We start from the raw sequence: 12,180 nt of genomic DNA, 5'->3' as shown, positions 1-12,180 counted from the left end.
TAGTCCAGTGATCAATCTGGTAAAGTGGTGGAGCAGTCCATTTTTGCCTAGATCTCCTCACCCACCATCCTCTGATGGGGACACTGCTTGCTAATCATCCATAAGTGGGAATGCACAGAGACACTAGAAGAAAAAAGAATGGTTATTTAGTGGTAACTATTATTCTTCAAGAGTTGCCCGTACGTTCACACTGTGCAGCCAGCTTCATCTCTGCCTTGGAGGCTAAGGAGGAGAAACTGAGGTGCCTTAGGGTGGAAGGGAGGGACGGTGCACTCCTTTATGTAAACCAATCCAGTTACATCATCGTAATGTGAGAGTGCTCCTGCATCCCCAGCTTTTGAATACAGATCTCCACCTCAACACTAGAGGAGCTAGATCCCGTAAGTATGACTGCACAGAGGCAACTAGTAAGTAACCCTTCTTTTTGTTTCTTTACTGTCGTAGTCACGTGAATTAGAAATTTCAGTTTATTGGCGTGATTGGAGGTCTCTGTGCGCAGTGAAGTTTCTGAGATTAGAAGATTTCTTAGACAACCAGCGACATGGCATGTGTCTCTATCTTGAACCACAGGGTACTCTATTTGCAGAGGTAAGAGCACTTAATGCAAAAACTAAATCACATTTGAAATAATTAAATTGCAGAATATTTTCAATCGCTTTTAATAAACTCTTAATAATGCATTGTATTCTGAAAGTGGAATTGTAATATACAAATTATCTGAACTGCAGGTTACATTTTTTAATCCAGTTATTGAAAGAAGACCAAAACTCCAGAGACAAAAGAAAATTTTTTCAAAACAACAAGGTAACAATTTATTAGGAATTAAAATTAAATTATAAAGCTAAAAATGTAGTACAGATTTGCATGTTTTTATGCAGTCTTAAAATGTAATTGCAGATAAAATTGGTGATAGTTAAATCTTTAATATGACATTCAACAGTGTTTGTTTAGAACTGTATATTATACAGTAGCATTTAATGGTGGATTATTGAAAATTGCTAAGGAACATGACAAATTCAGTTTGTTCTCCATAAATTATAAACTGATGAATTTTAATTATAGCTTTTGGTAATAGGTAAAGAAATTACTTGTGCTCTATTTTCTTTATTCACAATATCTACAGGCAAAACGTTTCTCAGAGCTCCTCAAATGAATATTAATATTGCCACTTGGGGAAGGCTGGTGAGAAGAGCTATTCCTACAGTAAATCATTTTGGTACCTTCAGCCCTCAAGTTTCTGTGCCTACTACAGTGCCAGTGGTTGATACATGCATCCCTGAACTAGCACGGTCAGCTAGGTAAATGCCTAAGATTTTGAAGCCAGATTTACGTACAAAAGTAATGGTGCAATTCTTATTTACTCATGTAAATGAAAAAAATCTTCCTTATTTAGTCTACAGAATTTAAAACCTCGACATTTTCTAGTTGGACAGCCATTTGTTGTATTTATTTAAAAAAGGAAAAAGTAAGATGTTTTAAAACCATATTGAAACAGGTTTTTCTTAAGTATTTTTAATACTAGTAAAACAGTCGCCATTGTACTCTGAGTGTGTTTGTTTTTCTGTAAGTGACTCTCCTGTAGCCAAATTGGACTTTGAACTTGAATCTGAACCTCCGCCTGCTCCACCCCGTGCATCGTCCCTTGGAGAAATATGTGACTCTTCATCTGAGAAAAAGGGACCGGATACACCCGTTCAGGCAGGACATTTAAACTAGTCATAAAGTGTTGCACAGCATGTCACATTTTTAATCAAATATTTAATATTTGTGTTACAACATTTGTAGTTACAATGCATTTATTTCCTTCTATTTTAAATAGAGAATGCTACAATTTGTGTGTGTGAAATTTTATCAAATTGTACACAATTACACATGGTATGTTATAATCCTGGCTATAGAGATTGGCCTTTTTCCGTGGTTTTTAAGTGTTTAAGTCACACTGTTTTCCTACTGGTAGCTTTATAGGCCCAAAAACCAACTCCTGCAATTTATAGAGAAGTGTGTGTTAGTATTCACAAAGAGTGGAATGACTTTAGAAGAATAGGATTTAACAGAGGCCTGTCAGTAAATACAGCATTTTAGGCTAATTGATACTTTGAATTTCACACTGTTGAAGTTTTGCAGTTATTTTTTACTTCACTTTCCTTAAATATAGTACCTTTCTTCATTCTTCAGCAGTCTCATTTTCTAAATCTTCAGATTTCTGTGTCTTCTACATATTTCACAGGATGCAGAAACTACTTTTGATTTTGAAAATGAGAGAGAGAGTAATGTTTCAAAACTCCAACCTGAAATAATTTGTGAGCCTGAAATTCCACACACAGACATAAAGAGTACCAACATACGAGAGCCTGAAGATAGAAGGTAAAATACACACTCGTTTTTTTGACTGTTTTGTTGTTAACCCTAACTTGAAGTTTTCTGTAACTTTTTACATTCATTGCTGTTTTACAGAACACAAAGATTTCAATTTAGTCTGCAAGATTTTAGGTGTTGTGCTGTACTGGGTAGAGGTCATTTTGGAAAGGTAAATTTTTTGATGACTACAAGTGTATTCAAAAAATAAAAACTCACCTGTTTGAATAAATCACTTATCTACTCTTTCAGGTGCTGCTGGCTGAATACAAAAACACAAATGAGATGTTTGCTATTAAAGCGTTAAAGAAAGGAGACATTGTTGCTCGTGATGAAGTAGACAGGTCAGTTTCAAGAAAGTAACTAATACATGATGATGTATATTCTTTTTCCTCTGCAGGAAATAGTGACTGGGTTGTAAATTATCATAGACTTTAACGGAGTAATGTTACTGAGCCCAGAGTGAGAGTTCAGATTGTATTTAGCAGAGGAATTCTCATGTAAGGTATTTGTTTCTCAGTCTAGTTGCATTCAATTAAACAGTAGTATTGTGGTTAAACATATGAAAATGTTCTCAGGTGGCTACAGTGGAAAGAGAAATTTCCCATTGTAGCTGCAAATATGATTTCTATGAGTTTTTTGTATCAGTCAAAAACTGTTAGGTTTCCCTTTACCTGCCAATATAAATATGAACTTAACACATAGGAATTGGTGTTACTAGAGGCTTTCATCTTAGTCTGTAGATCTTCGGAGTGTAACTAGTCTCCTTTTTCATTTGGGAGAGAACACACAAATTACCCTCCCACTGGGAGGGGCCATTATGCTATGATCTGAGCTTACTATATTGAGGAATGTTACCTCAGCAGACATTGTCCAAACATCGAAATGATGAGGTTAAAAAAAACTCCTGAATTCCAGGTCACTATTCTTATGTTAAAAAAAACCTATAATTCCAGAGCCCAGGAAACAAACATGACCTTGAGAAGAATAAAATCAAGCAGAAGGAGGAATATAGTCAAAACTAATGGTCAGATGTTTCTCTAATACAGGCAATATAACGAAGAAACTCATTGACTTTAGAAACTCATTCCTTTCTTAGCAGTCCAAAGTAAAACATATCTTTACTGGATCTGCAGGCTGATTTTTCTCTTTCAAAATAAATGTTGAGATCTCATTCTATAGCAGTTTGAGGTTTACAACAGAATGTGAAAATCATCTCTACACTAAAATATTAATTCAAGAGTTACTTGGAAAAATAGTCCTGGAGTTTTTGGGTTTTTTACAAACCACTTAGTCCCAGTGAAACTTCTTGGATGGACAAAATTTCCAGCATCCTTTTCCTTCTTGCCAACAGTATATAGTAATTACTACCACTCCATTTAGAGAGGAAATATGTGAGCAGAATGAAGCACCTCAGAGGGAGCTTCTATCTTGAAGCACTGAGTTGAACTTGTGTGGAGGGACATTTACTTTGACTTAACTATTTGTATGTAGCTCTAAGAAATTTGAAAACATTTGGATATAAGTCAACAGGGGTTCCTCTCATTTTTGTCCCTTAGGGCTTCAAAACGAGACGTTTGCACATACAGCATAATATCCTCTAAAACTTTTGTCAAAAATCTATTTGGCAAAACTGGATACTTGATGACACTCTTCCTTTTTCAAGCTAAAGAGAAACACAAACTGGGGAATTCTGCCCAACTTCAATGAGTAGTTCAGTAGCTTATTGAACTCTCCAAACCATGTGGCCAAGGCAGTAGAGTTTTAAAAGTCTCATCTTATGTATAATATACAAAAAGTGGGGAAATAACTGTGTTACGTAGGTAGATATGTGTCGAGGTTCTAGGATGTCAAACCAATTGGAGCATTATGTTTGCAGTCCTCTACCAAAACTGATCTGTGTATTCATAGAGGTAAGATAATACATTTTATTGGACCAACTTCTGTTGGTTAAAGAGACAAGCTTTAGAGCCACACACAGCTCTTCTTCAGGTCTGCCTGAAGCAAGTACCTTCAGAGTGTGTTATAACATTGACAAACTGAAAGTCCATGAAAAAAGTGGAATTCAAGAAGATAACTGAACAAAAGCTGCTGACCTCTGCACTAGTAGCATACATCAGATAGAATACAACATTTTCTGCTTCATTAGAGAACATGGATGTTTCCCCAGGAGTTCAGATCCTAAAGAAGAAAGCTGTATCACCGAGAAGATTATTGAGTTGTGTGATCGTTGAAGGAAACTAAGAGCAAAAAGGAAGACTGATGAAAGCAAAAGAGAGAGCAATATTCCCATATTGTGATTAAAGTGGCAAAAGATTCACTGATTAAAGTGGCAAAAGAAGCTTGGCTTGAAGAACAGTGCATCACCATACATAATCCTTTTGTGGCAAATGCCACTAGGAAGGCCTATCAAATCACCAGGACTCTTTTTCTGAAAGGATTCTTGGCAGGAAAAATACCCTTTCACCCAACACTTGGGATAGGTATTGCCAAGAACTCTGTTAATATGAGTGAAACAAATTCTAAGTTGGAAGTGAAAAAGGCAGAGGAGATCTATATATGAGAGCTTGATATATCCTTATCAGCCTACAGTTGAAAAAGCTGAGAATGTGATGCAGACATTGAAAAGCAGTAAAGCCTCTGGAATGGATAAAGTACAAATACAAACAATTAACACAAACAATTAACAAATACAAATTAATTAACAAATACAAACAATTAATACAAACAATTAATTAATTAACAAATACAAACAATTAATTAATTAACAAACACAAACAATTAATTAATTAACAAACACAAACAATTAATTAATTAACAAACACAAACAATTAATTAATTAACAAACACAAACAATTAATTAATTAACAAACACAAACAATTAAGTGGAGAGACACTCATCTAGGCATGCCATAAGCTTGTAACTGTGATATGGGAGTCTGGAAGACTTGGTCACAGTCCCTGATAGTCCCTATTCATAAAAGGGGAGACCCAGCTGTTTTGTGGAAATGTCATTGATACACCCTAAAGAGAATTGCAGCCAAGATAGAAAACTTTCTGACTGAAGAACAAGGGGTTTTAGACCTAGAAGGGGTACAGTGGAGCAAATGTTCAACCTGCATGTGCTATGTGAGAGAGTACTGGAGAACGATGGAAGTTTTTGTGAATTTTGCTAAGGTGTTTGATAGCATATGGGACAAACCTCTTTGGGAAATCCTATGGTTGATCGGATTGGTGAAAACGTAATAAGCTGAAGGTAAACCTCTATGGAAGCATGATGGCTTTCATGTTTGTGGGACACGAGCAAAGTAGTTGGTTTGACTTGAGGATAGGTGCCAGCCAGGGTGCTTGCTATCCACGAACCCTCTTCAACCTGTTATCTTGAAGAAATATTAAGAGGAGCCACTGATGGAAACTTATAGGAGATGTCTGTTGGTGGATACAAAATTAGTCATCTGTGCTTCACCAGTGATATTGACCTGATCAGATTGTCAGAAGAAGAGGTGCACAAATTTCTAGAAAGAGTAGTAATGGAAGCAGAGAAGTTAGATATTCAAAGACAATGGTGACATCTGTTAGAAAAGGTGAAAATATTTCTACCCAAATCTGAGGAACCATTGGAGTACGTTGAGCACTTCAAATGTCTGTGCAGTGTGTGACTACAAGGGATGTTAAAAATCATGTAGAGATCAGACATAGAATTGAACTCACGACTGCTGCTGTAGTGACACTCAGACACATTTGGAGAAGCAAAGATGCAGTCTCTTGCCTTCAGCATCTTATGTGTATGGGAGACGTGGACTTCAAGGAAACGTTAAGACGCTTTCTGCCTTTGCATTGCAATGTTATAGGTGACTAGTGCATGTTATCTGTACTTTGCTCATGATTAGCAAGGAGACAATCTCCCAAATTTACAACATAACTGGAGTGACGAGAGATATCATTGAGACAAAGAAAACTTGAGTTTACAGGGCATGTGGGTTGGATGAGCAGAGGAAAATTGCTGAAGAAAATTTTTCCAGGGACTGGTGCCAGGGGCAAAGGGCTCCCATGGTGAGTGTTTGTTTTTCAGCTATGTGGCTGACTCAGGGGTGGGCAAACTTTTTGGCCTGAGGGCCACATCAGGGTTCCGAAACTGGTATGGAGGGCCGGGTAGGGAAGGCTGTGCCTCCCTAAACAGCCTGGCCCCTGCCTCCTATCCGCCCCCTCCCACTTCCTGCCCCGACTACCCCCCTCAGAATCTCTGACCCATCCAACCCCCTCCCGGGACTCCACACCCATCCAACCCCCCCGCCCCGCTCCCTGTCCCCTGACTGCCCTGACCCCATCCACACCCCTGCCAGGCCCCCCAGGACTCCCATGCCTATCCAACCGCCCCCAGTCCTCTGACTGCCCCCTGGGACCCCTTACCATGCCGTTCAGAGCACCAGGACTGGTAGTTGTGCTGCCTGGACATAGCCAGCCAAGCCGCCACGCAGTCTAGAGCACTGGGGCAGGCCAGCGGCTCTCTCAGCCATGCTGCCCGGCAGGAGCTCGCAGCCCCACCGCCCAGAGCGCTGGTGGCACGGCAAGTTGAGGCTGCGGGGGAGGGGGGACAGCAGGGGAAGAGCTGGGGGCTAGCCTCGAGGGCCAGTCTGGACAGTCCCGTGGGCCACATAGTTTGCACCTGTGGGCTGACTGGATGGGATACAATGTGGTGTGCTTCTCAAGGCTATGTGAAGTCTGCAAAACATGGAGGAATTTTGCTGGCCAGTGACTCTTGCGTTGTTTACTGTTCATTGTGATTTGACTCTATGGTGCTTTACACTGTGAGAGAATAAATGTATGTATGCATGTATAGTCATGACATGCAGAAAGAAAAAGACAACTGAATCACAAGACTGTATATTCATGGAATGGTTTTCATAGCAAATACCAGGGGTAATACTTCAGCTGTCTGTGCCCAAAATCTGCAGTGGAATGGTTTTCCCACCGCTTGAATATTACGTGCATAGATATAAGTACAGTTTGTATCAGTTGATTTTAAATATTATATTTTGTTTAAATTTGTGGGCATATTGAGAAATTCCAACAGGTATGTTTTCAAAGAGTTTCATGAGATGTTAGCCATATAACTCCCCTCATAGTCAATTGAGTTGTACAGTTAAAATGCTGCATTGCACTTTGAAATTTTAGTGTTTAGAGTATCCTATCAAATTAGAAAAAGATTCAGGTATTCTGAAAGCTTTGGTGGGGAGTGGGGGATGATGAGGGCGGTCTTGTCAATTGTATTGTTCTTTGTGTTGAAATTTGTAATATAACATTCAGTTTTAAATTTTGCTATTAAAATATTTTCTGTTTGCAGCCTTATGTGTGAAAAGCGAATTTTTGAAACTGTGAATAGTGTACGGCATCCCTTTTTGGTGAACCTTTTTGCTTGTTTCCAAACCAAAGATCACGTTTGCTTTGTAATGGAATATGCTGCTGGTGGAGACCTGATGATGCACATTCATACTGATGTCTTTTCTGAACCAAGAGCAGTGTAAGTGTTCACACTGTTAGTACCATTAAATATTTAAAAGCTTTGATATACATTGTTCTGTTTCAGTGGGCTGAAAAAAATACTATGTTCAACTTTTCTTGCCTTCGCATGCTTGTGTATTGGATCACTTCATTTAGTACTGTAATCATCTTAAATGGACTAAAGATTAAAGCCTTGTTAAAATACATTCAACCCAGTTTGGTTAGAAGAAAAAATATATATTCTGTTTTGGTTATGATAGTCAAAGCATTTTTTAGGCTGTCAGAATGTAAGCTTATATGCTAATAGCTTAAATCTAAATTGCCTTTAAATGTAAATACGTAATATTTGTAATGCTATTTTGAAGAATTAGTAGTCTGTTTAAAATGTTAGCTGAAATTAAAAGATTATATAAATGTACCGGCTTCAGCGGGAAGTGTTGGATACTATGGCAATGGGTGCCATAGAAAACTACAGTATAGGCAGACAAAACATGTTACAGGTTGGGCCACATTTGTCTAAACTTTTACCTGGTAAATTTTAAAGCTTTGACTTAGAATTGTATAGAATTCCACATGTATCACATATTAAAAAATCCTCTGAAGAGAAGTTTCTATATGCAGACTATCTGCACTCTTCCGAAAGTAATTAATAAAAAACACTGATTAATTTAGCAAGACTGAAATGCACTGAAATTCTAGCTTTTATTTAATTATTCGAACAGGTTTTATGCTGCGTGTGTGGTTCTTGGACTCCAGTATTTACATGAGCACAAAATAGTTTATAGGTAAGTAATCAATACTTTCTCACTACTGGAATTTTAATAATTTCTCCTTTTCTTAACACTGTTTTTCTTCATCTCTACCCTGATTTGCTTACTGGACGCATTATGTTTTTATTTGTTATATTCCTTTCAATGCTAGCAGAAAAAGTTTGTTCTGACATACTTATGAGTGTAAACCATAAGTTATTGATGGAAGTCTTAAATCAGGAAAGGGGTAACTAAATTTAAGAGGGACATTGTACTGCTCTTTTATTTTTGAATAACTTTTTTATCTTAGAGTGCCTTATTATTATTGAGTATCACTATAGGCATATCAGTAATTCCATTTTACTTTCAAATATTGTTTTTTAGAGATTTGAAGTTGGATAACTTATTGCTGGATACAGAAGGATTTGTGAAAATAGCCGACTTTGGTCTTTGCAAAGAAGGTAACTGCTTTTCTTTTAAATGATTTTTCAGTTGGATTACACTTGACTGTTAGCAGTTAAGCAGTCTTAGAGGTAGGAGCACCTAGCATATTTACTCTGTCTATATATCATTGTAGAAAAAAATCTCTGGGATCTTCAGCTGGAGAACAGTGGAAGCAAAAGACCCTCAGTGGGGAGATCACCCGAGTGTCTGCTATCAGGGTTCTCCTCTTCTGTTGGAATGACTGTACGCAAGAGGGTTGTTACTTTGTCATATCTGCGTGTTAATAATAAGTCATATCACATTTTGCTCAACAGTACTTTGTCCTGTTAGAAGCATCATCCAATAATATTTAGAAGCATTCATTTTCTTTCCATCTACACTGTTCCCTTCTAATTAATTGTCCACTTTCAACAATTTTAAAATAATTCACACAACAAAGTGCAGTGGAAATAGCTCCCTAAATAGAGCACAGCTCAAAATAGTGAAATATCTTCAAAAGGACCCACATTTTAATAGTCAGTTTCTGGCGTCTAGCTGCTTTCTTAAAAATGAGACATAAAACAGATCTAGTATCAGTAATTCAGATTCTCTGCCTGCATTGGGACATGTGTCCCCTTTTCTAACAACTCAGTGGGGGGAGAGGGATGGCCATCAACAGGACGAATCTAACCGGATTTGTTTCTTCCTTTTCCAGCTTGCTTTACTTGTCCTACAACTTTCCAGGTGCCAGCACTATAGGAAATGGAATTTAGTAAATTGAGGGCAGTAGGTCAAAGATTACAGTTGAATTGTTTGCATATCTTTGATACTAGTTATGTGACTATTCGACTATAAACAAAAACTTCCTAGAAAATGACAAAGGGTCATGTTATAAATGTAAAAGATCAATGAGAGAGACAGATTTCCTCGTTTTTCAATAAAGTCAAGCTCTATAGGATACTTTTTAACATGGAAAATTATTCTTTTTCTTTGCAGTTTACCTTTAAAGTTTGGCACAGAGTTTGTACCCACAACCTCCTAATACCACAACAGTCCTTGGTGCCATTGCCATAGTGTTAATTCTACACTTTCTGCAGATGTTATATTTGGGGGTGGCGGTATGGGGTAAAAAAGCATGAAGACTGCACTAGTACTGTATAATTGTTCAGAAGCATGTTTTGGGGGACGGAATGTTGTATGTCACTCTGAAGGTGTGGACAATCCATGCATGCGTCCTCGTGGTCTGATACAGCCTTGCAGGTGAGCTGCACCTCAGTTTTCCCAAGCAGAGCAGCAGTAGATTCACTTTAACAGCCAAGGCACGGAGAAGCCAACATAAGTTAACCAAATGCCATGTCACTTTTTAATCATATTTCATTGCAACGAACAGTTCACCAGGGCCGTTACTCAGGGCTCCCAAATTTAGTCTACACCGAAGTCTCTGAGTCAGCTTAGGCTTATCTGTAGGTGCCTGAGAGAGAGAGCACCACCCACAACAGCCAGTCTGGGTTCTATTCCCCTCAGCTTCTGTGTGTTTAAATAGCCCAGCCCCAGAAAGTGGCAGGGCCTACTTGATTATCCCTAGGCTGTCAGCTCCAGCCTGTCCCTTAAAGAGGTAGTACACCTTTCCCTATACATTTTCACAGTCCCAACCACCCTGATGCCCTTGAGCATTAGTATCATGACATAGTGATGTCTACAGTAATACCCTTAGTCACTACTGGGGTGCAACATACAGCACCTATCACGGGGGGACCTGGTCTATAACTAGGGCCCCTAGGCACTGTGGTAATACAAAATAATAATAATCATCATTCCAACTTTAATAGAGATTTGTTATATCGTCGTATTTGTATACTGTGGATATCTTCAACTAAATCCTGTGCAAGACTTTCTCTGACTTTGATGTCATATGCTAGAATCTGGTAGAAGAAACCCTACTAATTTATAGTTCTGCTGTGAAAAATGATTATGTAAAATGAAACCTTATTCAACAGATTCACTCCATGTACATCGTAATCTTTTTTGCTTATCTGAGTGTCAAAAATAAGTGTATGCTATTTTTTTACTTCTGTTACCTGCTCTGGTTGCAGTGCTGCAAATGACAAATGTGTTCTATTTCTTCTCATGTGCCAACAGAATTGTTTACTAAGTTCCACTTTGTTGCATCTCTCCAAGCGCATTGTCTTCAATGTGATGACCAAGGTGTAACGGAGGGGCTAATTTGGCTTGCAGAATCATCAGTACGGGTAGTCATGTACAGACAGAGAATCCAGCTCGAAGCACAGGGCCAAGACGGTGTTTGCACGGCTGACAAAGGGGGGAAAGATTTGTAAACTGAACTCATTTGTTGAAGTCCAATAATTAATTTTTTTCCTTTACATAGTTGAAGACAGGTTTCAGAGTAACAGCCGTGTTAGTCTGTATTCGCAAAAAGAAAAGGAGGACTTGTGGCACCTTAGAGACTAACCAATTTATTAGAGCATAAGCTTTCGTGAGCTACAGCTCACTTCTTCAGATGCATATCGTGGAAACTGCAGCAGGCTTTATATATACACAGAGAATATGAAACAATACCTATTCCCACCCCACTAAATCTTACTGACTGAAGCAGTTGTTTACTTGGAAGGGGAGTAGTAAGAATACATCTTGTTTCTTATGAATATTGTAATTTTTGCAGGAATGGGATTTGGAGATAGAACAAGCACCTTCTGTGGCACTCCAGAATTTCTTGCACCGGAAGTGTTGACAGAAACATCCTACACAAGAGCTGTGGACTGGTGGGGTCTTGGTGTACTCATCTATGAGATGCTAGTTGGGGAGGTAAGCATGGTTGTAGCAAAAAAAATATTTGATAGTCCATCAGATTTGGATGTGTGTAAGCAACCTTATAAAACCTAGCATGATTACAAAAATAAACTGGATATCTCAAGCTCTCGAATTCTAGAATGTCCTACCTTTTTAAGCTTACAGCTATTGTATCATATAGGCCTGGTTCCATATCCTGTATGGATTTTTATGGGATATCTTAATGAGAAAACTTGAAGGTGTAGCTTTTTTTGCTGTTAAAAATAGAGGAATAGAAAACACTATAGGCCAGATCTTCAGCAGGTGTAAATCATTGTAGCTCATTGATTTCAGTGGCACTATA

At 38.3% G+C, this 12,180-nt stretch overlaps 1 protein-coding gene across 9 annotated transcripts in view; it reads left to right on the top strand.

Moving 5' to 3' along the window:
• PKN2 (protein kinase N2) overlaps positions 1 to 12,180 on the top strand; it is a 136,081-nt gene that overhangs the window by 100,701 nt on the left and 23,200 nt on the right. For all 9 annotated transcript variants that reach the window (XM_073357145.1, XM_073357147.1, XM_073357144.1 and 6 more), the window contains exons 9-19: positions 445 to 588; positions 729 to 804; positions 1,124 to 1,298; positions 1,569 to 1,698; positions 2,228 to 2,364; positions 2,455 to 2,527; positions 2,608 to 2,699; positions 7,700 to 7,876; positions 8,580 to 8,642; positions 8,991 to 9,067; positions 11,710 to 11,852. In XM_073357145.1, coding sequence (XP_073213246.1) covers positions 445 to 588; positions 729 to 804; positions 1,124 to 1,298; positions 1,569 to 1,698; positions 2,228 to 2,364; positions 2,455 to 2,527; positions 2,608 to 2,699; positions 7,700 to 7,876; positions 8,580 to 8,642; positions 8,991 to 9,067; positions 11,710 to 11,852 — 1,287 coding nt within the window. The remainder of the gene's footprint in view (positions 1 to 444; positions 589 to 728; positions 805 to 1,123; positions 1,299 to 1,568; positions 1,699 to 2,227; positions 2,365 to 2,454; positions 2,528 to 2,607; positions 2,700 to 7,699; positions 7,877 to 8,579; positions 8,643 to 8,990; positions 9,068 to 11,709; positions 11,853 to 12,180) is intronic.

This window comes from Lepidochelys kempii, chromosome 8 (genome assembly GCF_965140265.1).
Source record: "Lepidochelys kempii isolate rLepKem1 chromosome 8, rLepKem1.hap2, whole genome shotgun sequence".
Taxonomy (NCBI): Eukaryota; Metazoa; Chordata; order Testudines; family Cheloniidae; genus Lepidochelys; species Lepidochelys kempii.
Note: the sequence above shows the minus strand (reverse complement) of the source record. Positions and strands in the feature narration are given on the sequence as shown.